The sequence below is a fragment of the Sturnira hondurensis genome, unplaced genomic scaffold (genome assembly GCF_014824575.4).
Source record: "Sturnira hondurensis isolate 20B ecotype Veracruz unplaced genomic scaffold, ASM1482457v3 Scaffold0024822, whole genome shotgun sequence".
Taxonomy (NCBI): domain Eukaryota; kingdom Metazoa; phylum Chordata; class Mammalia; order Chiroptera; family Phyllostomidae; genus Sturnira; species Sturnira hondurensis.
In genome coordinates this window covers 2,934,335-2,962,126 of record NW_028097453.1, presented here as the reverse complement: position 1 = coordinate 2,962,126, position 27,792 = coordinate 2,934,335, and the positions used below count along the sequence as shown (strand labels likewise).

Below are 27,792 nucleotides of genomic sequence, written 5' to 3'. Positions count from 1 at the left end.
CAGACGCTGTGGCAGCAGGAAAACCCAAGTTCAGACCAAGTCCATTGTGCAACCCTGGGGGCCAGCCCGATGCTGGTGCTGGGTGTGGGGTTCGGGGTTGGGGGCCAGGGCTCTCCTCTAGAGATGAGGCTTCTTCACATTCTTACTGCAAACACATGCGGTCCTCTGGCTCCCACAGCAGACTCCAGTGCGACTGAAACCCATTTTCTGGTTGAGAACCTCTGAGAATTGGAATTGGAAACTCTGCCCCTGGGCTGTCTCGTGGCCAGAGGCACGGTGCCACTGGAGGATCGGAGGGGGGGGGCACGCTGTGGAGAAGTTTGCCCAGCCTCCTCCAGTGGCGCGATTCGGCTACTTCCCCGGGTGCCTCACAGTAAAATCTGTAACTAGAGAAGATCCTTCTCCCACAGCCAGGGATCCCAGCCAGGCCCCTAATGCGGCTGAAGGAGTGGGGATGGGGTGGAGGAGGGAAACAGAGGGTCACGGGGTGGAAATAGGACCTGAGGGTTGCCCCAAACAAACACAGGCGAGGAGCAGTGGCTTTTCCTTTTAATGCAAGACGTTTCAGTACAAGACGGGGGTGGAGAAAAGTCCCATCCTTGAGGACACTGAAGGGAGAGAGGGCCGAGTTGAAAGTCTCCCAGCCCTCTCGCCTCACACTGAGGCAAGAAATACTCTGTTGCCTCTCACTGGGGTCGCCCCCATACGAGGGTCAGAGCTCTGGTTCTGGGTCGTCTTTGGCCTGAAATGTGTTGACATGGGGCAGGAGAGAAGAGTGAGCCCTTAGGGTTTCTTTCCTCTTTTAGCTCCAAAAGGACCACTCAAGATCCCATATGGAATGAAGAGGCCCTGAGAACCTGGCCTCCATCGGCTGGAAATATGAGATTTGAACTACAACTTGCCCACATCAGGATAATGAGGCACAGGAAATTTAGTGGGGATATAAATGCATGGAGATGAGAGAGATTCGTAAGACGAGGCTCCCTCCTCAAACTTCTTCCTCTTTGCTCCTCATCTCCAGCTTATAGACAAGCTGGTAGCCATCATCCCAGGCATAAAGCTGGCGCTCTCGGGGGTTATAGCGGAGGCTGGCGTGGGCGCCATACCGGCGGGGGAAGTAAGGAAGTGCTGCCCTTTCCGGCGTCAGGGTGCCGCTGGCATCGAAGGAGCACTGGACGCGGGCCCGACTGGCAGGGCGGGTGTTGTAGACGACATACAGGGTCCCACAGATGACGAAGGCAGCCTCCGCGTTCTCTCTGGGACACGGCGTGTCCCACTGCTGCTCCGTGTCCAGTGTCTGTGGGTCTAACTTGGCCAAGCACAGGTGCCTGTCGTCCTCCTGGGTGGCATAGACTGCCCAAAGGCCCTCCTCATCGGCTGCCAGGTCGATGTACGTGTGTGACGTCAGCCCGTACGGGGGGATCAGGCCCTCGGCTGGGAACACGGAGCTGTCCACCACGGTTCGGTTTGCCAGGTGGAATTTGATGAGCTGCAAAGTGTTCTCCAACCCGCCGCCCCCGCCGGGCCCTCCGGGAGGCCTCCGGGCATAATAAAGAAAGCCGCCATAGACCAGCTGTCCTGTGCCGATCCAGGGGAAGGGGACCCGGATTCGGGAGGCCTTCCGGGCCGCCATGGCAAGGGTGAAGTCACGCAGCCTCGGGAAGACAAAGGCCGTGTCGTTCTGTATCCCATCTAGCACATAAATCTTCTCTGCTGGTCCCACGGGGTCCTTGGTCCACAGACCAGCTGGGCCCCCGAACCGCTTCAGGATCTTCATTGATCTCACCTGAGAGATTGTGTAGCCACAGTCTGGTGGGGGAAGGAGAAAAAGCACAAGACAAGGAAATACAGGCAAGAGTCGGATGCCCAATTCCAGACGCCTCCCCACCCCCTGGGTAGCCATCAGAGAACAGCGCGCATGTGCCCAGTGGATGCATCCACTCTTACGGTGGCTTGAGGGGAAAGGGCACCATGGGGCCAGGGCCCAGGCAACTCTCCTTCACAGACCAGTCATTGCAGAGTTGCCCTAAGGTACGTTCCAGAAGACACAGCCAGAGCGGACTGGGGCAAGGAGGAAGAAGGGAACGCTACAGGCAGTTCAGTGATGCCTGCAGGGCTCTGATCCCTCCATGTGGGCTGGTGCCCACGCAAGAGCACAGGTCTCTGAGCTGGGGGCCTGACTTCCGACGGCTTACCTGTCACCATATCATACTTCTCATTTCTTCTGCCCTTGCCCTTGGTCCCAGCGCCTCCCGCCACTTTCTCGTCAACTTCTTCGCAGGGCAGAGCTGGGTTCTGCATCTCCAGATAGTCGACCTCCCGCTCCAGACGGTCCACTCTCCCCGCGATGGTGTCCGCCTCCGTTCTGAGGGCCTCCCGCTCCTTCTCGGCCACCTCCAGCAGCGGCAGCATCTTGTTCTTGAAGTCCCGCAGCTCAGCGGCATGCCGACTGCTCTGGTCCTGGCACTGGGCCAGCCGTTCCTTCAGGGAGCCGGAACGGGAGGGTGGAGGGCTGCAGGCTTACAGCTCCCAGGCAGGGAGAGGCCCAACCAGGGAGTCAGGAAAGGGGAAAAGCGCACTCAGCCAGGCAGCAACATCCCCTTCTACCCCCGTAGAAAGGAAACCAGATGTTCAGAGATGCTAAGTGTGCAGAAAGCCTGGCTGAGATTCACCTTGGCCCCTGCCACTACTACGTGTCCTCCAGCCTGCCTTCTCTGTGAGCCGGGCCACTGAGTCCCGGAGCCTCTGCGGAGGGGAGGGGGTCGGGGCTCCATTATACAATTCTCCGGGGATTAGGACGCTACAGACTTCAAAGGGTTAAGACAGCAGAAAGTTGTCTGGGAACTTGCAACTCGAACAGAATCCTCAGCTCATTCTCAGATGCGTCCCCGCCTCCTAGCTCTCCTTTCTGCTCCGTGCCTCCACTCTATCTAATCCTGGGGTGGGGGCAGGGGGCGGGGAACATAGAGGTGTGAGTTGCTCTGTGTTTGTGGGGAAAGAGGACCTTCTTATTAAAAGGTGGAGTTTTCTGTAGGTTCTTACAGAGCCCAATCTGCTCTCTAGATTCCTGATGCCTGACAAAACGGGGCTAGAAAAGAAAGGAGTCTCTCACCTCCAAGGCAACTAGTCGGCGTTCCATGTACTCCACCAGGTGGTGCTGCTGTCCCTGAAGGGGTCCCGACCACGACAGAAGGAGCACGACGAGGAGGGGAGCACAGGGCCCCATGGCAGCGGGCGAGCGGGCCGGGGCAGGAGTGCGCACTCGTGTGCGCCGGCCTCTTCGGCCTCTTCGCTGGAGCGCCCCGGTTCGCGCTGGAGGCGGGGTGGGGGCGGGGCCTCGTCCTTCTGGACCTCTGGGTCTCTCTCACTACTCTGGAATGCTTTCAGGCCCTTTACAGCCCCTAGCCCCTCCTTCCTGCCTGGATTGATCAAACACAGATGGCCCCACTGCAGAGCCGCCAGAAGCCTTAACCACCTCCCGCCGAGGCTGTGGGCGCCCCGGGAAGGAGATGGAAACCCCTGGGCAGGGCCTCCTGGGCGGCCACCGGGGAAAGGAGCTAGCAGGGGGAAGCCCAAGAGAAAACAGCAAACTCTTCTCATGTCTTAGAAGGTTTCCAGTGCTGACATAAGAGAGATCCTTCATTAGTCCTTCCCTTTCCCACCAGTAACAGCACGGATTTTTTTTTTCTTGTTCAGTGGAAGCTGGAAGCAGGGGAGATGAGGTTTGAGGGAGAAAGGCCGTAGCAGCCAATTGTACGACCTTCTCCCATAGCTCATTGGCGCCATCTAGTGCTAAACCTCAGGTTTCATCTCGAGATTAACAGGGAAACCGAGGCTGACTTGAACTTCGTGTGGAATTTTCCACAAAGCAAGCCAAGCAGAGTGAATTTATAGTTTTCATCATTAAAATGCAGATTTCCCTACAGACTACCCAGCTGCTTACGGGGCTATTCCAATCTCTCTCTGGTTTAGCCTAAGATGAATGTATAACTGATTCAACACAACTTGGAAAACAAGTTCTAAGAAGTAAAATCTTGGTTCACTGGAAGCGTGATTGACAGCAAAGCCTTTCTATATGGCTTCCCTCTGCCTGAAAGGTTCTAGGTACTGCCTGTTCTTAACTGGGGAGTGTTCAGCAAGCTGACACTAATTTTAGTTATTCAGGAAAAACATCTGAAAAAGATGTATGTGCAGTGTAACTCAAATGTGTCCTGACTTCCCTACTAATGGGAAAGGACTATTGGTCATTTCTCTCGTTATGGCCCTGAAGTATTTCTGAATGTCTGTTATTTCTGTATCCCAGCTAGGGCTTCAGGAGCCCCAAACGCACTGGTGACCACTGCGGGCTTCAACGTGGCCTGAAACGTGTGTCAAAAGGAACCCAGTGAAGGCAGCATTTGCTCGGGCACTTGCAATGGCTGACCCAGGCAAATCTCTAATTCTTTCTCTGGAGCAGATTTGTTCCCTTTAGAGTCAAGAGAAATCTGATCGGAAATGCTCCTCTCTAACAAGGACTTTGCTTCGAACAGGGCGGCCTGAACAGAGGGAAGGGCAGCATCTTCTTGTGGTGAGCTCTGTTTTCATTCCAGGAAACAGAGTTTAATTAGCCCGGGTCAGATGTTTCTGCCTCTTTGAAAGGGCCAGACCCCGATGACCTCGAGTCGTCATTTCTGGAACCCCATTCTCGGAAATGTTCCTTAACAACGCCTACTCCTATCTGATGTGAGGTCTGTATGAAAAATAAGTTTGTCTAGAATATATAATTTGTCTACTAATGTTCAAGTGTATTTAGGTACTCCAAAGATGCCTTTTACTGATCCCCCTTATACCCCTATAATGAAATATTGGGGACTGCTCTGTGTGGTTTTGGAGACTGTAGCCCTGAGCAAGACATTGCCTGTAAGTCTCAACTGGAACACCAGGAATGCAGGAGGCGGGCACCACCCCATTCTAACACGGACGGCTCCCGCAGGCAATCAGGCCTGAAACATCTACATTGTATCCTTTGAAGCTTGCTTTTTGCTTTGCTACAGCCCTGTTGCTATAAACCCAGATGTTTAAGTTCAAAGCATAAGGAGTGACTCCTTATCTTAGAAAATACACCTTAAGGATCCTCTGGTATCAGCACGTCCAGCAGACCCTGACCGGAGGCAGATTCCTGTGTTTCTTCAATTGTTATCTATAAACAGTATCTGTTTACTGTAACTACAGCCCTTTGACATACACCCTGCACATACTTACCTCAATAAAAGCCATTTTGGAGAAGGGCTCCGGGTGTTCTCCACTGGAGGGAACCGCCACCCCCTTCCCCACTGGAACAACAGACCGTGTCCGGGTCAACTTATTCTCACCCACGGCGGCCGGAGGAGCTCCACAGGATGGGGCCTCCCACAACACAAATCAGAAACAGCCACGCGGATCAGAAAATTTACCCATTTTATTGATGCATCGCAATTGCTCTACATTTTACCATATTATATAGAAAATACTGAAAATACAAGCTACTTTGTAAAACCAAAGACAAACATTGAATCCAAAGATAAACTATGTTTTACACAATGGACCCTTTTCCCGTAATTAGTATTAAATTTTAAATATCTATTTATTTTGTTAAAATGATTATTTTACATACTCCCTAAGTACATCTGCATTACAAACATAACTCAGTAATTCTCAGAAACTGCTTCTAGAGGCTTGTTGTAAAAGGAAGCGCACAACCAGAAAAGGGGAAAGCAAAAGAAGTGTAAAGCGCACACAGTAACTAGCATATCAAATACATTTAATAAAGTTGGGGTTCCATCGCAATATCAAGGGTTCAAAGCAGAAATACTAACGTTACATATAATGCACTGCTACATGTAGTGAGATTATTTTTCGAGCTGAATCAAAACCACACACTATAGAAGTTTAGCAACACACAAGCATGTAGACATGCTGCCCCATCCACCAGTTAAAAGCAAAACCGAAACAGGAAGCAGGCTCCGGCCGTATCTGCCACTGAGAGGCAATTTCATTTCCTAACTGAAAACAAACCATCATAAGCAGTGGGTTTTTGCAGAATAACGCCCAATAAAACACCCATTACTGTGCTTGCCTGGCGAAGGGCAGCCAAGCGCAGCCCCTCTCAGGGCGGGCAATGGATGGCGACGGACGGCCAGAACGGTCTGGCGCGGAGTTCTCACTCCTGGGGCTGGCCCTCAGCTGAGCACGGACAGTGGCCCCTCTTGGGGGCTAGTAAAAACTCGAGTGAGCCAGGGTCCTGCCGAGCCTCGAGTGGCTGCTCTTCACACTCCCCCACTTCCTCTCTCACCCCGAAGGACCGAAGCTGGAAATGCAACCCCTGAGAGGCCCTGAAGCCTTCACCTGGCCAGAGGCCAGGCCGCTGTGCCCAGGCCAGCTGCTCACTGAATTCACAGGGCCTCTCCTGTCCTGCCAGGGCCAGAGATGGCGAGCCCCAGGAGCAGTCCAAAGCCACACTCGGCGCACACACGTTCAGCAGACACGGGTGGATTTTTATCTTGGTAAATCCAAAATGCTAACTTAGAAACTAAGAGTGGAAACCTCTAAAATCCTTAAAGCCACACAATGCTAGCAAGATGATTAAGGTAACAACAGAAGATCTTGGCATTGTCTTTTCCTCTGCATCTTGACTGATGTATCTACTGGACGGGGGACAGGAGTGGAGTGTTTCGGGGTTTTTCCCCCCTGCATCTTGTTTCTTAAAAAACGGTAATTCCTATCCCTTGCAGAGGAAAGATAAGGAACAACAACAACAACAACAAAAACGATTCCATTAGAAACCAGATCTGCCCTTGAGCAAGAAAATCAGAATGTGCTTGGCAAAAAGGAGACACGGAGACCACAGACGCTGACCAGAACACTGTGCAACACTAACGACAGAAACTATACTAACTGCTTGGGTGTCCTGACCAATATAGTGCTGAAAACACAACTCCGTATGATTTAACAACACACAGAAAACACCGACATGTTCCTGGAGGCTGTACTGGCTGTCTGCCCCGTCCCGGAAGCCCTTACTCCCCACAGTGAAGACTCCAAATACCCTGACAGCTCCTTGGTGTTCGACCCGGTGCAGAGCTCGCTGACCGGCCTCCACGCAGTCTCCCAGCTCCATCCTGCACCTCCTTGGCACCATCTCCACAAAGAACTGGTCTTAGACTTCTCCCTTGAGAATGTCACTCTCAGTTCAGATGGAACACTGTATCTTAGATTAACCTTCTTCCCCCAAATCTTTTACGGGCAGGAACATCCCCATCCCCAGTACCCTCTACTTGACCCAGATCCATGCAGGAGCTGAGAGTACAAGGACGATTTCACAGTTGGAAGGGCCCCAAGAATATACTAGTTGTTAAAAAGAAACCTCAAAAAGCCCAATGACTCAGCTGGCTTTGGTTCCTTCTTAGTTACTCTTCACCAGCGAAGAAACCTTTCTGTGAGCTCCCTGCCACAGTGGCACCACAAAACTACCCCTCGTAGTATGGGGACACGGGAAGCAGTATGACAGGCTCTTTGGTTTAGACACATCTGTTACATGTTTTTTTCAACAGGCAAATATTTCACTAGGAATGTCAGCTATTTGCAGGAAGGACTGCCACATGGGAAAAGCGGGAGGGGGGGATTTCATTCTCCAAGTGATTGCACATACTTTTTAAAAAAGGAGAAATGCCTAGTAAATCCTGGCTTGCCCCCCTCCCCTGCTCCCCAGCGCTCACGGCAGCAGGGCAGCGATGCGCCGTGAGAGCCACGCGGGGAGAACGGCTCTGGGAGAGCTGGGCTGCAACGCCGAAACGCAAAGGGGGCAGAACAGCGGAGGAGAAAAGCTGCTGTTTCTGGTTTTCAGTGTCGGCAGGGAAGCTGAGAACAACGCACCGACACCACACGGCTGCTCATCCTGTTCTGACAAATCCCAGCGAACGGAGGGGGGCCCACTGGGCCGGCTGGTCCACCGGGCCGGCTGGTCCACCCTAAGGCGAGCTCACTGTAAACTCTATCACCACTACATTATCATGTAAGGCACTACAATAAGGGAAGGAGGAGAGAGGGAGGGAAGAGACACACACCAAACGACTGCTCACCAGACACACCTGTGCAAAACGATGCCAAGGGTCTCCTCCCCTCACAGGCAGTGCCCCCGCTCACTCAGCACTACAGTAATACGCTCTAATATAATTGCAATTAGTTCACATACATTCCAACAAGTATCAGTTCCTTTTGGTTTAAATACAATGGAGACACCAGTGCCATCTCCGGGGTAACACTGGAGGGTCAGACACACACTAAATACACAATTCGGGTGTAATCACTACACATTTGATCACAAATAACATCTCGGGTTAGCAGGAAAAATTGCTCGTTATATTTTTCTAATCAATATGTACATATTTAATTATGCAAAATATTAAAACACCACCATTACAAAACTTCTAAAATATTTTTAAATTCAGTAATAAAATTTTAAAATATTTTCTGCAATTCCTACATGCACTTACTGTATAAGTCTTAATAAGAGAGCATTCAATCTGCTGCTGGCGTACGAAGGAAGCTACTTTAGGTATAAAAGCTACACACAATGTTCTCATCTGGTTTCGGATTCTTCAGCTCTCTCCCCAGGTAAGTCACAGAGAACAGAAGGGAGAGAGGAGGCGAGGAGAAAGGAGGTGTGTTATTGAAAATTCATACTCTTACTAATCTTTAGGCAAAGCTCATTAATGCCAGTATCACATAATACAAAGAGATTTTTGCATATAATAAAACCACCACCACCACACAATAATAACCACCTGCATGGCTTTTCCATAATAAAATTTAAGCTGAACCAGAGAAGGACTTTTTAAAAAATAATTTTAAAAGAACGCGTGGTGCTTCATTTAAAAAGAATACCTGGTGTTCCGTGTTCCCAGGGCAGGAATGGACTCTCGCACGAAGCCCACCAGCAGGCGCAGAGCTGCCTCTGTCGCCGCTGTGTAAGACACAGGAGCAGCTGAGAGCGCCCCAGTAACAACACGGAGCAGTGAGCATTCAGCAGAAGTGACAACTGACCTTAAGTATAATGTGACATGAGACCAAAACACTGCAGGTTTAAATCGCTCACAAACAAAAGTGAAGTTCTGAGGAGAAGTGCCTGGTAGTAAGATGAGGACTTGTGAGAGCTACCCTCAGAGTAGGCGATTAAGTCTTGGCTCCTAAACAGCAAAGAGTGATGATTTTTCTTTTCTCACTTATTGCCAGATTTCAAGTCCTTCCATCGGCATTTTCCCTCTGAACACCAACTAGGACAAAACAAATAAAAAGGGGCTTCGCTTGTTTTTAAAAGCATTTCTAGAAATAGAGAGACAAAATCTTTTCCGGAGGGTAACTTCAGAATGATCGTTCTTCCTTGGGCCCCCGAACTCTCCTGAACACCAGACTGCTGTCACGGAGACAGAGAGTGACAAGGAGGGCGGACTCTGGGGGCTACAGCCACGCGGTCGACACCGACACAGGTTCCCGGAGAAGACGCTTCTGCTTCGGTGGCCCCTGCAGAGCAAGGTGCTGGCTAAGGAGTTTCCAGAGAGAGTGAGGGGGAGGCTGTGGGAGCCCACAGTGAGGAGCTCAGGGCCAGGAGAGGGCAGCCGTGGGGCTCCCCAGCTACAAGTAGGAATACTGGCTGATCTTGGTAGGGCTCAGTGGGTATCCAGTGTAGATGGCTGAGCCCCGGGACGACCCAATGTAGGACTGGGTGGCAAACTGGTGCTGATACTGAGCAGGGGCCACGCTGGCAGAGGTGAGGAGGCTGGGCCCCACACTGACAGGGACCTGGTGCACCAGAGTGCTGGGGTGGGTGGTGTAGGCTGCGGCGTGCCTTGCGGAGCCCTGGGGGGAGAAGAGATGAGCAATGGAGCTGGTGGAGCCCAGCGCAGCAGCAGAGGTGGGGGCTGCATACGTATACAGGTGAGGCTGGCTTGGCAAGTGAGCCGGGGCCGGGGGCAGGTGTGGGTGCCCCGCTGAGTGCAGTGGACTGCCATGCTGGAAGGCGTAGGGGGCTTGGGAGAGCGGGGCCACAAACGCCTGCTGCCTGCGGGGGGCAGGGTTGCTGCTTCTCTCCTGTGGGGCTGGCGCTGACGACGACTGCTGGTTCTGGAAGGAGGAAGGCAGGCATCAGGAATCGCAGTCACGCGGGTTCGGGGCATCAAAGGCCGAGCTGAGAGCTGAGGGTCGGACTCACACCGCTTCTGGGCAGCCCGGACCCTAACCCAGCCCGGGGGGCAGCACTGTGCTCTCGAGCACGACGGGGCGGGGGTAGAATCGAGGGTCCAGAGGGGTGCCCCCTCCTGCAGGGCAGTAACTGTCGGCTCAACTCACCCTATTCTGGCGTCAGTGAATCTGAATCTTTCCTAACCTTTCCTTCTTGGCAATGTTTCTTTTGTTCTCCTCTAAGTTCTTCATATCCCTCTTGAATTGTGGAGCCTAAAACATATGCACTAACTCCAACTTACATCTGCACTTACATGTGCTCTTCCCTCTCTTACACACACACACACACACACACACACACACACACACACACACAGTTACACCCTCACCCGTGCACTTTCTCACTACTGGCAGACATCACACAAGCACCAGAATCCGACCTGAGGAGAGAGGGAACACAAATCGAATAGTGACCCCCCCACCCCCTGCCGAGCCCCAGACAATCAGATGACCAGATGGGAGGAGAAAGCCCCACGCCCCAGACTCACACAATAGGTAGGACTAGAACTGGTTGATTAGGTGGCCAGAAAGCTTTTCCCTGTCTCTTGCCTCAGGAAACAGCAGGAGGCTCAAGTTATTTATGATCTGGGAGATAAAGGAAGAGTCTGGTCTCCAAGGACGGGGGGTACAGAACCAGACACCAACTAAAGCATCTTAGGCTCCTTCTACATTCCAGATGTTTCTCTCATCTCCCAGGACAGACCAGGAGGAGGGCTGATGGAAAGCCTGGGTTGTCCACCCCAAACACACCCCCACAGGGACGAAGAGGCATGGCACACGCAGATCAGACAGAGGCCACGGAACGCCAGACGCTCGGACACGAAAGGAGCTTCAGTTGGCTTTATTCAGTGGTCCAGCCAGAAGCGGGGTCCTGCAGAGAGTAACAGTAGGCAGGGCCCCGCACAGAGGCCAGCAGTCCCCAGCGCTTACCTGGCTAAGGTTGAGCGGCTGGGCTGCGCTGGCGCCCCCTCGCTGAGCTCGGCACCCCGTGGGGGTGATGCAGCATCCCGATGACTGCCCACTCACCGAGGCCACCGGCTTCGCCTTACTGCTCAGGAGACCTGCAAGTTGGTCAGGCCTTCGTCAGACACCTAAACCTCAGCCGGCGTCACGCGGCATCCTCAGTCCCCGTCTGTGCGAGGCTGGCAGGAGGTGAGGTTTTAGGTGTAGCTTATTTCCTGCATTACATTTATACCAGAACACAGAGTGTATTATCCATTTCTTTTCTGTCTTGCTACGAAACTCATAAGGGATCCTCAGCATGTTTACTTTGGTAAGTATTATCTCATCTTCTGTAATGTGCAAGGTGCTTATGAAACACAAACACAAGTCCCGTCCCCCCCCCTCCCCCCGCCCTGCCAGGGGCGGGGGGGTGGGGCTAATTTTAGGTAGGAAGGGATTAAACAAGTGTAGAAAGGACAATGCGAAGCTGATCTGGATGTGGCTAATACTTAGGATGATTAAGTACCAAAAGGGTTTAAACAAAGGCAAGATTCTATCTTGTTGGGCACTCACTGTCTTCAAATTCTAAGAAACTGCAGGGCAGTTGAATAAGCAAGATCAGTCTTCAAAATCTTGCATCCTGGCTCCCACCAGGAAGGCTGGAGCTTTTAACAGTGACTATGGACTGCTCTTGCTTTTGGGCCCAGCCATGGACAGAGCTCCTAACAGTCTCGCTCAGTAGCCTGACAGGGACATTCTGCCTTGTCTGCAAGGGACAGCCGGCTGCATGTAACACGATACCCTCCAATCAGAACCCAGTGTCTGTCTCTGGTAGTAACATTATTCACAGCAAAACAGCAAGTCACACAAACAGGGCGGAGACAGCTATACTGACACAAAAAATGCACACACACCCCCTCCCCTCTGGCTTTTGCTGTGTAAGTTTCCACCGGAAACAGCTGCCTAGTCAGGGACTACATCCCCTGGGCCCTCTGCCTCTGGGTGGGGCCACGATTTGGCCCTCACTATTTCCAGGGCTAAAGAAAGAGGTTAAGACATGTGTGCTTCCTCTCATCTTTCTTGCTCCATCTGACTGGAGGCTGGGGAAGCCAAGGCTCTGACCCTGAACTCACTGCGGGCCTTCCGCGCAGGAACACTGGTACCGGGAAGTCACGTGAGTGAGAAGTGAGGAACTCTGGCGCCGGGTACTGCCATGAGCATTACCCAGTACTGACCCAATGGGCCTAAGCCCAGCATCCAACAGAGCAAAAACAGGTGATTAGTTTGATAATAAAATCCAGAAAAGCATCACTGTTGACACTGGCAGAGAAAAAATCTGAAGTACATACTGTTTTCCAAAAACATTTTTAATAGCGTTGGTTCCTGCCCACTTCTGGACTGTCTAAACAAATCACCTGTGGTGAAAACAGAACATGCTTGCTAATTCCCCTACCACATAACATACGTCTTGTCAACCTTCTCCCATCAACGGTGTGTGTATTTCTGAGACTACAAATTCATTTTCTCATTAACCCAAGCAAAATAAACACAGAAAAGGTAAGCTGGTGGCCAAAAACCATTTCCTAAGACAGGGAATGAATTTCTGAGTTAAGTAATCTTCGAGGACATCTACGCCACTGGTCTCTACCCCCGGCAGAAGGACACGCACCCCGCCGTGGCGAGCACGACTCCCGCGCAGAGACACTCACCCGAGGCCTGCGTGGCCACAGTGCAGTCGCTGGGCTGAGTCTTCAGCGGAGGCACAATGATGGTGCGGGTGCCGGTGCTGTCGCCTCCGCCTCTGCTGGACCCCTCCGGGAGGGGCCCGCTGTCACCCCGGAGAGCACTCAGGGTGTCCGAGGAGTAGGGGCTGTTCAAGGAAGAGTCTGAGTCCGGAGAGTCGTTGACAGTGACGTAGCTGATGACATTGGACCTTGCCTTCAGGCCGGAGCTGGGAGAGGGAAACACGGGAAATCTCAGTGCCCCTTGGCACTGTTTCTGCACAGCCTCCTGTCCTCCCACATTAGCAGCAATGGTGACAATGACAGTGACAATTATAAGACTTCTGAGTGCTTCTTATGATGCATCAGGCACTATTTTTACACTACACACATCTGGAATCCTCAGAACACTTCTGTGAAGTAGGCACTGTTACCCCCATTCTGCAGATGAGGAAACTGAGGCCTGGGAGAACTAAGACACTTGACCAAGGGCACGTGGGCAGTCGGAGAGGATTCGGACCAGGAGCCAGTGGCTCCAGGGCGCAGGCCTCCCACAGCCACTCCGTGTTGCCGCTCCGCCATTCCCACTCCGGCTATTTCCGCAGAACTCCCCCAACACTGTTTCCTCGTTACTCCGACAGACTAGTAAATAAAGGGTTCCCTATTAGAGCTAATCGAACTCTTCACCAGACCTAGTTTTTAAGCTCCTTCACAAACTGATCCCACCTTGCTAACTTTAGTTTTCCCTTTTCTTTTTCTTTAAAAGACTCAGCTCCAGGCAAAGCAACCCCGCTAGTCACATAACTTTTCCCACCACCCAGACCCTCACCCTCACGGGAAGGCTTACTTTCCTCTTCCCCAAATCAGTTCAATGCCACTTCCAGAACTTTCAGTGTCAAGTCCACTCACCGTGTGTAAATGCCACGTGTAACTGCAGACGCCACTTTGTAAACAGCCCTCTGAAGTCGCCCATTCTAAAATTACTCTTTCACGTCCATTTACCCCTCATTTATACACAGACAAATGGCTCTGTGAGTCTCCTACATGACTTTCGTGTAAAAGTGGCTTCTCCCCTTCGGCACATCCAGCATCAGAAGCCCAGTGAAGAATATAGGTCGGGACTCTGCAGGCAACCGACCCCGGCACTTTCACACTGAGAGACGCGTGTGTCCCAGGTCTTAAATGTACCCACTCTGCCTTAGTTAACTGCTCAGTGAAGGACTTGGATCAAGGTGCTGGGATAAGAGGAAATGGTCTGGTGCTTAAATTCTTAACCTGTTTAGACCATACAGCAGAGGAGAAAAAGGGAAGGCAGGGCTATCTAAATTTCCACCTCTTCCAAAGAGGCCTTTTCAGAGTAAGAAAGTACACGAGCCTGCAGCACTCTCGGATCTGCCGACTCGTTCCAACCACCTGCTGTCCCCGTGCTCTGTTGCGAATCTGGGTTCGGCCCCTACAGCTCCGCAAAGGGAGGAGCTGTGTCTCCACCGTACCACGTGCCTCTGAGCCAGCACAGCCCGACAACTTAACATACACCTGCTGCCCGGGGCATCTGAAGGACTGATTTAACTGAGGAACATGTGAAGGGTTAGAAGACATGGCAGCGCTCGGCTGGGGAAACTTGAGGGTTTTGGCTCATGCACTCAAAGCCGTGCTTCCAAAATACCTCTTTTTCATCCTTCCTCTCACAGCCAAGCCCGGCCACTCACCTGAGGCCAGGAGTCAAGGCCAAGGGTAGCAGCCACCAAGCCAGCGAACCGTTCACCCATCTTCCTTACCTACTGGGCTTGTACTTGCTGTCCTCTTCCTCATCGGTGTCACTGCGGATGGTGATGACACTCACAGGGGGGCTGGGAGTGTCTGGAATGACGATTGGCTGGTGCTGATCCTGGACCGGGACCAGGGAGCTATAGGACGCGGTGGAGCGGAGGGGGCTGCTTCCAACCAGGGAACAGACTTGAGAAGGCAGAGCGTCCAAAGAAGACCTGTGGGGAAGGTCGTGAGAAAGACCGTTCAGCTCTGGGACCCCGGAACTGCGCTTCCTTCCCCCCAGCTCTCCAGTTTGCTCTTTGACTCCTTTTTACCCCATCACTAAGCCAATACACTCCACTACAAAAGCTCCAATGAAAAGCAAACTAACCACACTAGCTGGTTTCCAGGAGCGAGAACACCGAAACACAAGAGCGACCTTATTTTTGTTCTGCCCCTTCCCCGTGGTTAACTTTCCCATGTAAAGTGGGCAGAAAAATTAAAACTTGGGCGTAGCCAAGGCCGGCGGCAGAAAGAGTCGGCTCGCCAGGACACACGTGGTGTGCACGCCCAGATGGAAGGCTCGCTCCTCCTCACCCCAAAAGTGCCCGAACCACAGCACCCCAAAAGCCCAGCCCCGCCTCCCCCGAACGGGCCCAGGGTCCCCTCTCGGCTGCCACGGGGCTTACTTGGAAGAGCCTCCAGCAGACGGCCTATTCTTCTTTGCAGGCAGGGAACTGGACTGCTGCTGCCTGACGACGTGGGCGACACCGACGTTCAGGGGCTGAGCGGCGGCCAGAGTCACGTGGCTGGTGAGCAAGGACGGCGGCTGCATGACAGCGCTGTACTGGCTGCCATGCGAGTGGGCATTCCTGCGCCAACGGGAGGGGCGGGGAGGAGTGAGTGCCAAACACCCGGGCAAATCGGGGCGACAGAGCTATGGACAGCAATCCAGACGACCCAGAAGAGACGCACTTTGCTTGTCATGTGACACATCGATGACGAGGCCATAGGTTTTCCCCACAGGGTTTCTAACTGCACAAGACTTTCTTCAAATCGGAAGTAAATGATTCCTGAGCTTAAAACCTACTCTTGTCCTGTACTCAAAGCTTGCATGTAACCCCACCTCCTGGCCTGACATGGGTCCTCTTCCGAAAGAATTTCAAACTGAGGTAGTAGCTCTCTCCTTTCCTTTATCTTCTTCCCAGCCTCACCAAGTCACTGAGCTGCCCCTCCCCAGTGGGATCTGCCCTTGCAAGGCTCCCGGAGAGGAGCCCCAGGCACTTGCCTCCAGTCTGCGAGCTGCTGGCCACTGCCCACGGCCTCTGGGATGACCGCTGTGGGCTGGATGGAGTTGTGCAGAGCCACCCCTGGCAGCTGTTGCCAAGCGGAAGGCAGGAGAATCTGTTGGGTTCCTCCGGGCCAGGCCTGCTGCAAGGAAACACACACAGAAAAATCCGGACTCAACTCGCTCTTGGCTTTTTTCATTTTTCAGATGAAAGAAAAATTCACATATCTTACAAGAAGTTGCTTGTAGATTGTTAACTTGCAGAGATTAAAAAAGAAAGGGGGGGCGGGCTTCAGGGTTACAAGTGTTACGATTAGGGACAGAGAGCACGCGGCTTTCTCTGGGCCATCCCCACAGCCTGACCGGCAGGGCATTCAAGCAAAACAGGGCTCTGTGGTGATTTGAGAGTCCGTTAGCCTACGGAGTGAAGCAGTCGGGAAGTTCAGAGGTGAGCTCTGGTTAAACGCTGGAGTACCATTTTTTCAAAGACTTACAGAATATCCCTAGAAAGAGTTAAGACAGTTCCTTTGAGATTAAAAATAGGAACTTAAATTTTAAACACCAATAGGATAAGGTATCAGGTCAATTCATCCCATAAAACAGGGGAGAACTGCTCCTTTTTAAGAGGGTAGTGATGGGAGAGTGGAGCCAGACGCTGATGACCGAAGGCCAAAATCCTTTGGCCAACAAGCTCGTGCCAGCACGAGAAAGCCAACTTTATCGTTTGGAGCCACTTAATACGATTTTAAAACAAGGCATCAGGCAGAACACTTATCAAATAGATGCCGGAGAGCACCACATTTTGTTTTTAATTGTTACCTAACACATTTTGTTTCAGGTATCATTTGTAGAAACACATTCCAACAGGAAACTAACCACTACAAAAAAACTCATCGTTTCTAGTTTTTCACAGGCCACACCATGTGCAACAGACAGTCACAAATATGTTTTCTGTGCTTCTTACAGAAACCCTGGCATTTTCAAAAAAATGTGAACAGACTTGAAAGTTTCCTTTTTAAACTTGAAGTCTACAATACAATCACCTACAGCGCTTGGGTACATATGGTTCTGTTTTTTGAATTTCAAACTGCAAGGCTATCAGACACTGTTTTAAAAATATTTCTGCAAGTAACAAATCCACTGGTTACAAATACCGGCTCCAAACAAGCAGCATTTAAAGCAGAGAGACTGCAAATACGTCTGCTACCATATGCAGAACTTAAAACGAAACCGAACAAAAAATAAGAGAAGTATGTTAAGTCACACCATGCGTCTTGCCATAAGCCAACACCTGCACAAGACAAAGCGTGTAGTTTAATACAGATCAAGAAATAACATTCCAGGGTGAGGCAGAAATCAGGCGTTCCCAGCGACGACACTGTTTTGACAGAGAAAGAACGGAAGTATGCAAAGCTCAGCGAATGGCCAGTGCAAACTTAGGAGAAGCAGCGAAAGGGCAGCGTCAACCCCAATCTCAAAACTCTAGGTGAGAGACTGAGACCAGTGGCTTAACCAGTCCAGTTCCAACTGTATCTGACTTCCCTGGACTCAAGCTTTACGCTTAGACTTAATCTGAAGACGGCAACGGCTTAAACCGAAAACCAGCAAATGTCAACAACCAAAGTGTGTTTCTAGAAGGAATTTCACTCACGAGTCCTTGAGAAACAACAAAAGAAACTGAAGGCCTCTTTGAAGGATGTAGAAATCAGGACTCATAGTACCAATCAGGTTTTTAAATGCTTGCCTAATTTTAAATCTCAAAAAATAAAACGCTAGATGTCTAAAACGCATCCAAAAATCGCTCTTAAAGTTACAAATCCTGAAAGTTACACCTCAAAGTCCTACTTGTTTTTCCTAGCTCTATCCCCATATTTGCTGTTATATTTAATAACTTTCCCTCAAAACTTTTAGTAACAAATACTGTATTTGCGTGAAGTTTTTCATCTACGTTTTCAAATAGGTCTTTATACAAAGACCTACCTGTAAAAAAATCCCTTCGTAACCTCTAAAAATGGGTTCACTTTAAAGTTCAATCAACAAATGCCGTCTCCAGGGAACAAATGGAAGATATAATCTGCCACTGACCGGGGTAGCAGAAAGCTTGCTTCCTGTGTTCACAGGAGGGAAGTTAATAGCCACCAGTGAGTTCAGCAGTGAGTTCAGAGGACCTCAAACGTGCCTACATCACAAAAGGTTTAGAAGCTTAAAGCACCAGATTAAAGCAGGACGCGAACTTCCTCAGGAAGGAGTTCAAATTCTGCTGAACTAAGGCCATGTCGTTCATTCTCAAGGACTGGAGAGGGTGAACGACGAGGCAGGAAACAGATACAGCGTCGGAGCTCTTCTGAGTCTATACCCAGCGCTTCCACCACACTAGGCTGGCGGAGAAGAGGCCGGGGACCTGGCTCCTCACAGCGCCACACGAGCATCAGCGTCAAACAGGGCTTCGGCAGAGGTTGGGGAGGACAGCAAGGAGACATCCAAGATGTAGCAAGAACACACCCACAAGATGGCACATGCTTCCATGCCCTCTGCAAAGACGTGGTTGAAATTTTTTGAAAAATGAGTAAACAGAACAGAAACGAACAGGGGGGGAAAAAAACCAAAAAACAAAAAAAGAAAGAAACTGAAGAAACTCCGTTAGTAACACAATCAAGTGAGGGAATTACCAGTACAGCGGCGGTCTGTTCAACCAGCGCCGGGCGGCCGGCGGCGCAGCTCAGAGTAAAGGGCACCGCGTACTGCGGCGCGATGGTGGCTACTTGAGGGTGGAGAGTTGCTACCATTAATGGTGTACAGCTTCCCTGAAACGCAGATGAGGCAGGTGAGTGACACAAACACGGAGGCAGGTTATCTGGGTGCAGAAGGGTTCTCACCACTCCCCCCCCCCAGTTATCACCAATGAGCAGCAGGTCCCTAGGACCTCAAACCCGCGTACCAAACAACTTCCCCTTCCGCTCCACACAGCACTGTAGCCCTCCAGGTCGAGTGGCAATGGCCTGAAGCAAAAAGGCAGAGCAACCCTTCTTGGCCAGATTCAGAGGACCGGTTCTGGAAAACTCAGTCCACAGAGGCATGTATCATGAACGCCTACTCACCAATGAGGGGTTTGGGATTTCAGAATTTCCCATGTGTCACAGGCCATAAACGTTTACACATGGAACGGAAAATATCATATTTATTGCTTGTATGGACACTCCATGATTTTCCTGACCTTGCGAGTCACATGTTCCATGGCAGGTCTACAGATTCAGGGCTCTCTCCAGGCCAGGGAAACATGAGGGACAATGCGGTGCTTGAAGAAGCACCCAATGTGGTCTGACCTCCCAGCTCTAATGACATCCCGGAAGAGGGGCCAAAGGGGACCCTCAGGGAACCAAAGGGGAACGTTTTATTGTCGGAATCAAAAGGTTGTTACATGTGTAATACACCTCTGAAAGCACCGACATAAAAATTAACCTCGTCTCACAAAATTAAGAATCCATTTTTTCCAGGTCTGGCTATCACCTCAATTTCTCCAGGTCTGGCTGTCACCCCTGCTACTCCACGGAGAACACCGGCAAGCGCTGGGGTGAGCACATCGTCCCACTATTGACGTCTCACTCCAGCTCCACTGCATCATGACCAAGAAAGATCGTACACTCAAAGCAAACACCTTTTTCTGGGACAAAATATCTGATTCTCAATTAGTGCTTCAGCCGCATGGAGTGTCCAGGCTGCCCTGGCTTTTACCTGCGTGAGAACTCCCGACTGTATCTGCAGTGGCTGAGCAGCGGGCGCCTGGGGGACGATGGGCACGGCGTTATCCATCCTCACAGGGAATCCAGAATGCTTCGTTGTTGCTTGTAGTCCAGCTGCAGAGAACAGCAGCACAACTGAACTGCTTTGCTAGGTCTTGGGGCACTGTTTGTCAGTTTGTTTGTTGGTTTGTTTGCTGGTTTGTTTGTTTAGCGGGGGGAGGTGGTGGTGGTTAGCTTTTCTGATCAAATAATCCCCTGTTTAGGTTTTAGTTCTAGATACTTAGTAGTTTCACAGAAGTCTGAGAATAAAGAAAAAGGAGACATGGTCCTTTCAGGTGGGATTAATGAGAAGATGTCTGATACAGGGAGGGTGGATTTAAGGGAAATCTGAAATTTTTTTTATCCTACAAAACTTACAACACCCATACTATTAACAAACAGTATAGGCAAAAACAGTGAAAAACACCTTCTCTTAGTAAATTACATCCAACTTTTAATCCACTGGGGGGAGGGTATTGCTTTTTAAGTATAAATCTATTAAAAAGCAAAGGCTAAAATATAATTATAACTTTGGGTTAAATTAGGTAAGAAAACATGATGAAAAGCTCAATAATTTATCAAGTAAATTACCCTTCTGGTCAGAATATTTTAAGGGGGTATTTTATCCCACTCCTCAGAAAGTACCATCTAGTTTCAAATTAGTCAAATACTTTTGTCTTTAACCATTATTTGAACTAAATTATGCCTAGGATAAAAATATTTAAAAAGTAGACATGTTGGTTTACAGAAACATTTATTTCTACTTTCTTTAGAAATCGGCTCTTGTCACTGACAGATTTCCAATAAGGCTCCTCTGGGGTTGGGACAGCTCGGAAAGCCAGGACCATGGTGCCACCTTTGAAACCACGTGACCACGTCTGGTTGGTCCTTTTACTCACTGAGTTCCGGGCAGAAATTCACTGAGTTCCTATAAACAGGAATATCTCCTTCTGGGGAAAACAGGGGCTCAGGGTAGTTCTCCCTTGGCCGAGAACCAGGAAAACGGCCTTTGCTGCTTTTTTTAAATCTACCCTATCAAAACTTTCCACCTAGGGAAGTTAAGTTTCTGTGAGGTTCCTAAGTCATTAATGTCATCTGTTAGTTAAGCAAGAATACAAACATTTTAACCAGATACTCCATCAGCGATACTTTTTAAGCTATCACCAACTAATTTCTCTCAATGTTACCAAGGAGGCAGCAAATGAGTGTAATTAAATGAACTCTAATCCTGTTTACTGCAAGTTGTCTTTCAATTTCTCATTTCAACAATTTACAGGTAATTTAGTAACAAGCTATCATAGAGGAAAACAATGTACAAAGTAACAGAGGCTAGCAAAATCCTAACTAAAACACTCTAATAACTTTTTCTAAAAGTGCAACTTAGATAAAAATAAAAAGTAACAAATACAGATAAAAAGTAAATTCCCAGTCACCCTTCCTAAGGCAACACTATCTAATAAGAAAGGTAAGCAACATTAAAATTCTTGTCTATATTCCCAGGACACATAACCAACTGTACACAAAACAATGTTACAGTAATAGCCTCCCACAAACTAGTAGAAAGTAAGGAGGCAAAACTTAGGAAGAAATGCTCGCTGCAGAAGCTCATCTTGTGTCCCAGGATGACGAAGTAAAAGGGGACAAAATACAGAATAATAGTTTCTACTGAGCAAAATATGTACCCATTTTGGTCAACTAGAATAGTACCAAATAGTACCAACCTACAAATGCACAGCAGTCAAGCTGGTTTCAGGGAACCCAAGTGGAAACAAAGAAATTAACAACAGGCAACACTTTGGGAAGGCTTTCCTCTGAACTAAGATGGATTAAAGCTTTGTTTCCAGTTTTGTTTTTGTTGAACACAACCCTTTCTTTTTTTTTTTTTAAACCCATGGAAGTTTGGGAAGAGTAAAACTGTAATTTCTGAGGGTCTGTTTCTTCTCTAAGTATAGGCGCTTCTCTAAGAGCAGACAGGGAAAGCAAAGTGGACAACCTGGAATGGAACTGTTGGGCAGAAACCAGCACGTGGCTGTGGCTGGCAAACCAACTGACAACCCTTTACAGCTACTTGAGTTTCAGCACTGAGAGGTCGGACAGAATAACACTCCCAAACACATAGACTACAGACCTCATGGCCTGGGTTCGCACTGTGGTTCTACCACTGCCGGGTTACAAAGAACAGGGCATGTTCCCACTTCCCAGGTCTGTGAGAATAAATTAGTGCATGTGAAACCATTCAGAACTGGAACTGGCATGTTCTGGGTGGCCAGAAGTTTGTTTGTTTGTTTGTTTCTGTAAGATGGCTCTAGTAGCACTTAGTGTCTTTAACTTCATTCAAAAAATTTTGTTAGATTATATTGTGACAGTTGTCATATCAGCGTGCATTTTAAAAAAATCAGTACTGGTGAATTTCTGTGTAGCCACTTCGTTACTGAAGATGGAAGAAGATATGCAATATTTTTGGTGTACTATGCTTTATTATTTCAGGGAAGGTAAAAACACAGCTGAAATGCAAAAATAAAAAAAAAGATTTGTACAGTGTATGGAGATGGTGCTGTGACTGATCAAACGTGTCAAAAGTGGTTTGTGACGTTTCATGCTGGAGATTTGTTGCTGGACGATGCTCTATGGTCAGGTAGACCAGCTGAAGTTAATAGCAATCGGATTGAGACATTATACCACATGGGAAACAGATGACATACTCAAAATATCCAAATCAATACAGTCATTGGTGAAAATGAAAAATGTGTCCTTTATTTTACAGACAAAACTAAATGAACTTTTTGGCCAGCCCAACAATAATACACACCACTTTGTTCATCACCATCAGCTGAATTTAAAAACTCCCTTTTACTTGGGAATTTTAAGATTTTCTCTACCTTGCTCCCCAGGAGATTTAGACTTCCTAAGTAAGAAATCTCCAAAGCTCATACTTACCTTATTGCAGCAAAAGGGACTATACCACGTGAGCCCTGCACCTTTTCAATTGACATTTTGTTTTGTTAAAAGACAGAAGAAGGTCTTGTGCCTCATCTCTTAAATGTCACCTGAGAAGAAGGAACCTGGCAGCCCCACACCTGAAACTGTCCCAGTGAAACTCACTTTGCAAAAGGTGACGGGACCGGGTGTGGCTATTTGCTAAATTCAAGTAGAACAATCACTCAACACAGAACAACCCAAAGGGCAGAATTTGCTATGAAATACGCAGAAAATAGTTTTGCAAGTTAGGCTCCATGTGCATTTACGGGTTTCAAATCTGCTCCGCTCTCCCCGTAGTTCCTCCCGGGTTTACACCACCACCGCTCTCCTGGCCCCCCAGGAATCTCTCAGTCTCCCCCAGCCCCTCTTTTCCCTCTGCTTCCTCTGATTCGGTCAGAAACCAAACACACAGAAGAGTCACAGTCCGTAAGTAACTGCAGCGAAAGACAACGCTACCTGCTTCTATGGAAAGCGCTAGAGAGGCCTGAAAGCGCTAGAGAGGCTTGAGGTTATTCCCACAAGGTACTGACACGGACTTTCTAACGGGAAGTCACAAGTGTGTCGTCAGAAAACAACCTCAAAACACTTTACCTTTCAAATGGGTCAGCAGATCAATAAGCACACATTGCCCATTTTCCAGAGAGGAAAAAAGGAACTGAACAGACTGCATTATAGAACAGCGGGAAAGTGAGAAAGGACGGGAATGTGAAAACCACAATCTCACTGCAGCACGTGGGGTGAGACTACCCCCAGGTCTTCCATTTCTCTGTGACAGGGGTTTTGCAGAACAGGGGACACAAGCTGAGGCAGAAAGCCCCAATGCCTTCCTCACACAAGCACCTCAGCTTGCAGGACTTCCCAGGGCCACAAACAACTGTCTTCGTTTCTAAATGGAACTTGAGGTTCCCACATGGTTTCTATACTTCATAATGAAATTACCACTTATGTGGAACACTATAATTTCATTTTCTAATGAAATGATTAGAGGAAATAAGATTCCAAATAAGATTGCATATGTAGCACCTGCATTTACATTTTTTCAAGGTTATACATTCTGCATTTTGAGAGATGCGTTTGTATCGGGTTGGCCAAGATGTTCTTTGGGTTTTTCCGTAAGATGGCTCTAGTAGCACTTAGTCTTTACCTTTGTTCCCAATGATTTGTTTTTGGATTGTGTTGTGACATCTGTCGTATCAGTGTACATTTTAAAAAAACTTCCCAAAACTGGCAGATTTTTGTGCAGCCATTTTAATACTGAAGATGCAAGAAGCTATGCAACATTTTCAGTGTACTATGCTTTATTATTTCCAGAAAGGTAAACACGCAACTGAAATGCAAAAAAAGATGTGTGCCATGTATGGAGACCGGGCTGTGACTGACTTGTGAAGTTTCTTGGTACTACTGACCTTTTGGCCAAATAGTTCTTTGCTGTGGGGCTGGCTTAAGCATTGGAAGATGTTTGGCAGCACCCCTGGCCTCCACCCACTAGGAGCCAATAGCAAGAGATAGCCCACATACTCAAAATATCCGAATCCATCAAGTTATTGGTGAAAATAAAAATTGTGCCTGTCCTCTTACTGAAAACACTAAATGGACTTTTTAGCCAACTCAACGAAAGATGTATGACACAGATACAAGGTCTCAATGGGCAAGAAAACTGAGATCAGGCACTTCAAGTAAGGAAACAAGAACCAAACTTCCCCTGTAAAGTGTGAGATAGTATCACAGTTAGATAAAAATAAAAAGGGGTAAATCTACCTTGTTAATTTCCGTTATCTTCACAATCAGAGACAGAGCTTAAACTTGTTGAAGGTCAAAACTAGTAAGGATCTGCCTAGAGCAGGTAGGTTCAAATACACACGAAACAGGAGTTTCCCCACTTACTTTGAAACGCAGGTGGGCACACGATGAAGGTTTGTTGGAACGGATCAGTCTGAGTGCAGATCTGGGTGGTCCCAGGCTGCAAGGAGACACTCTGCTGTGCGACTCCAGGGACTGGCGCGGCAGAGGACGGGTACAGAGCCGACTGGTAGTTCAGCAGGGAGACGTCCGAGTTGGCCAGGGAAAGAGTTGCAGCTGCTGCAGTGGAACTGGATGCTAACACACTGGCCTGAAGGCAAGATTACAGTTATATACTGACACAGAGATAATGTTTTTGTGCACACAGAATCGATCCAGAAAAATTTATTTTTAAAATGTAATGCTGTCTTTGAAATTAGTCCCTGCTTAAGAAACTTTTCCAGTCTCTAAATTTAAGGCATATTATAAGGTTGAATAAGAAAATAAAGAATGAAAAAAAAATGGTCCCATGCTGGTTGAGGCTATATACACCTCTGTCATCTACTTCTTGGGCAAAAACTTGCTGGATGTGAAATCCCACCAGATCTCAATGAAAAGATAGAACTAGCTAAGAAACCAGGAAGCTTCTATCTTTAAAAATGTAAGCACCGTATTTTTTGGACGGTAAGACGCACCCCCCCCACCAAATTTGGGAGGAATAATGGCTGTTAATGCTGCTGTTGAGTTCTGTTTACATTTACATTGGTGAAATATTATGTTATTTATGCTATTAAATATTTTACCACATTTTTTGCTTCAAAAATTTTCCCCCTATTTTCCTCCTCTAAAACTTAGGTGTGTCCTATGGTCCAAAAAATACGGTATCACTGTTTAGCAAACAAATACAAAACCGCTGTCAACCCTAATTACTGGAAACCCCGGACCAGACTCACAGAAACAGAAAGCAGTTAGGCAGTTGCCAGGAGAAGGGGAAGAGCAGGCACAAGGAGGGGAGAACAGGGTGACGGTGGTCAAAGGGTACAGACCTCCACTTATTACACAGTTAAGTTCTGGGAATCTAATGTACAGCATATGAAAACAGTGATTGGAAACACCCTTCAATACACGTACTGAGACACAAAATCCTTCGAACGGTCATTTAGCTAAGTCAGTACAACTATCAGCGGTTAAGCAGTAAAACAGCCACGACCCATTAATTTGGCCATGCTAAGACTGAGGGCACCGATGAGGCCTTTACGTTTCATTTCCGTCAGCACACGACCGGGAGGTGTTAATCAGTCCACCCTGTTCAGCAGCACTTTTGTCCAGCAGAAAATTCTGAAGCCACCAACCCGACCTCCAAAGCCAAGACTGGTTTCTTTACCTCGCCCTGCATCCTCACCCCCCTTCGCCCCACTCGAGTCTGAGTCTCCAAAAGCACAAAGTACCTGATTGTGCACGGTGTTGAGCTGGTTGCTGAAGCTCATGGTGAGATTTGTGCTTGTATTGGGAGCGACGTGCGTGGTGAAGGGGCTCTTGATCTGACTCACGGTGTCGTACATGTGGGCTCTCCGCTTGCAGATCTCCATGTTCTGAAAACAAGACTTAACACTGGGGAAGAAAAAGATTAAAGAGTCACTGAAAATGAATGCTGGGATTTAAACAGAAAATAAGTCAAGAGGAATACAGATCAACACCCCTCCCCCGGCCGCCGCCGCCGCACCCTGAGTATTTTCAGATCAAATGAATCAAGAGTTTTTACAACTCCAGAGAAAACGTACGTATCTATTTCGTAACTTTTCAGTAAGAAAGAAAAGCAGCAGTGAGCCGAATATGCAAGCCCCCAAGTGGCTCTCGCGGGGTGCGCTCGTCTACCTGTGAGGCAAAGGCAACGCAGCAGCGGCAGCGGCAGCACAGCCACCGCCCGGACCGCCCTGTACTCACTGGTTGCTGTGCGGGAAGTCCAGAAGGTGAGTCATGGCCACGAACTGGTGGTTCAGGGTTTTCAGAGGAGTGACTCTCTTATCTGCATCGATCGTTAGCATTTTTTTCAAGAGGTCAATGTATTCTCTCCGATCCGCCTTCTCAGCCAGCATGTCTGTCCCTTCTAAGTCTGTGGACATATTCACCTTCCAAGGGAAATTGAGAGATTGTGCACTTTGTTACTTCACCTTTAACGCCGCCACAAAGTATCTGCGTTCTCTCCAAACTATGTATGTAGTAGTCAAGAGAAAAACTGAGGAAATTATTTTTATTACAGTCTAGTCACTTTCACAGGTGGAAGCTCTTATGCTAATTAAAATCTTCACTTTGGTAGAGTATGTTGGTAGAATAAAGGTAAACAAACTCCTGTTCATTCAAAATCTGAGTCAAACAAGTGAAGCAACGATGACTATTATTACTCTAATATAATTTCCTACTGTTAAAAAGAATAAATGGAGTAAGTGTAAAGGGTTTGAACAGAGTTTTAAGTACTTAACAAATGTTAGCTCTTACATAAATATTTATTTATTTAGTAGAGAAAATGGACAAGAAACCACCATAACCAATATATCAAAATACTGGCATGTAATAAGGCCAATTTAAGAAAAGCAAGAAAGAAATATACACAAGTATCCTTTGTTAGGACCGAATCATTGTTTTAATACAGGACAGAACATCAACGCACCTTTTTCTGTAAAAAAATGAAAATATATACAAGAGGAAAACAGACTGACTATCTCTAATATAACTGACAGATGTGTACCTGTGAATAAAGAGATACAGAAATGTCTGGCTTTCTAAGAGCTGCTACACTCACCTGAGCCATGTCATCTAAACAGTTAAAAATGTACTTTCGAGCTTCTTTTGATTTGATTCCAGTCTCCAATTCATGTTCTTCAGGAGTCTATAAAACACAGATTTAAAAAAAAATTCTACCTGTGTACTATTTTCACATTTTATTCTAGTAAAAGCCAGAATGCAAAGACTTGGGAGCTGTCACCTTGCTGTCACCTTGCCAACGAGAGAGGACAAACATCAAAGTTATTTACAACTAGAAAATCTTCCAGGGCAGAGATGCAGCTTGGTGTGTGGACATCCTTTCAACAGTGAGAAGGCAATGACCCGCTTAGGCCCAGAAGAATGTGAGATAAGAAAGGACATTACCATTTTCGCCTTAGAGCTATTTGCAAACCAGATGCTTCAAATGCTAACTATTCAAAGCCTCTGGAAGACAGGTCACCGGGCTTAACCAATTACTCAGGGATCTCTCAAGTTCAAGGAGGAGGCTCAGAAGCAAAAAAGCAGATACTTGTTTTAA

General features: G+C 48.4%; 2 protein-coding genes across 6 annotated transcripts in view; both read right to left on the bottom strand.

The window, feature by feature from the left end:
• Positions 1 to 531: 531 nt before the first annotated feature.
• On the bottom strand, positions 532 to 3,327 carry OLFML3 (olfactomedin like 3). The gene is made up of 3 exons (XM_037038874.1): positions 3,113 to 3,327; positions 2,196 to 2,481; positions 532 to 1,809 (listed from the first exon to the last, which is right to left on the bottom strand). Exons 1-3 carry the CDS (start codon positions 3,224 to 3,226, stop codon positions 989 to 991), a joined length of 1,221 nt encoding a protein of 406 aa, XP_036894769.1. The 5' UTR covers positions 3,227 to 3,327; the 3' UTR covers positions 532 to 988.
• Positions 3,328 to 5,417: 2,090 nt separating this feature from the next.
• HIPK1 (homeodomain interacting protein kinase 1) overlaps positions 5,418 to 27,792 on the bottom strand; it is a 51,170-nt gene continuing 28,795 nt past the window's right edge. Inside the window, exons 5-16 of one of the 5 annotated variants that reach the window (XM_037038915.1) lie at positions 27,292 to 27,378; positions 26,436 to 26,620; positions 25,940 to 26,102; positions 24,597 to 24,822; positions 19,687 to 19,808; positions 18,624 to 18,758; positions 15,955 to 16,097; positions 15,356 to 15,538; positions 14,696 to 14,902; positions 12,906 to 13,147; positions 11,185 to 11,315; positions 5,418 to 10,137 (exon numbers count right to left, since the gene is read on the bottom strand). In XM_037038915.1, coding sequence (XP_036894810.1) covers positions 9,649 to 10,137; positions 11,185 to 11,315; positions 12,906 to 13,147; positions 14,696 to 14,902; positions 15,356 to 15,538; positions 15,955 to 16,097; positions 18,624 to 18,758; positions 19,687 to 19,808; positions 24,597 to 24,822; positions 25,940 to 26,102; positions 26,436 to 26,620; positions 27,292 to 27,378 — 2,313 coding nt within the window. In that variant the 3' untranslated portion in view covers positions 5,418 to 9,648. Of the gene's footprint in view, positions 10,138 to 10,313; positions 10,468 to 11,184; positions 11,316 to 12,905; positions 13,148 to 14,695; positions 14,903 to 15,355; positions 15,539 to 15,954; positions 16,098 to 18,623; positions 18,759 to 19,686; positions 19,809 to 24,596; positions 24,823 to 25,939; positions 26,103 to 26,435; positions 26,621 to 27,291; positions 27,379 to 27,792 lie in introns of those variants that run through there. The other 4 variants (XM_037038918.1, XM_037038916.1, XM_037038919.1 and 1 more) reach the window with 4 other exon arrangements.

Coding starts and splice junctions, on each gene's coding strand:
- OLFML3 (XM_037038874.1), bottom strand. CDS start 3,226: ATGGGGCCCTGTGCTCCCCTCCTCGTCGTGCTCCTTCTGTCGTGGTCG. Junction 2,482..3,112: donor GCCGACTAGTTGCCTTGGAG/GTGAGAGACTCC, acceptor GGCTCCCTGAAG/GAACGGCTGGCCCAGTGCCA. Junction 1,810..2,195: donor GAAGTATGATATGGTGACAG/GTAAGCCGTCGG, acceptor TTCCCCCACCAG/ACTGTGGCTACACAATCTCT.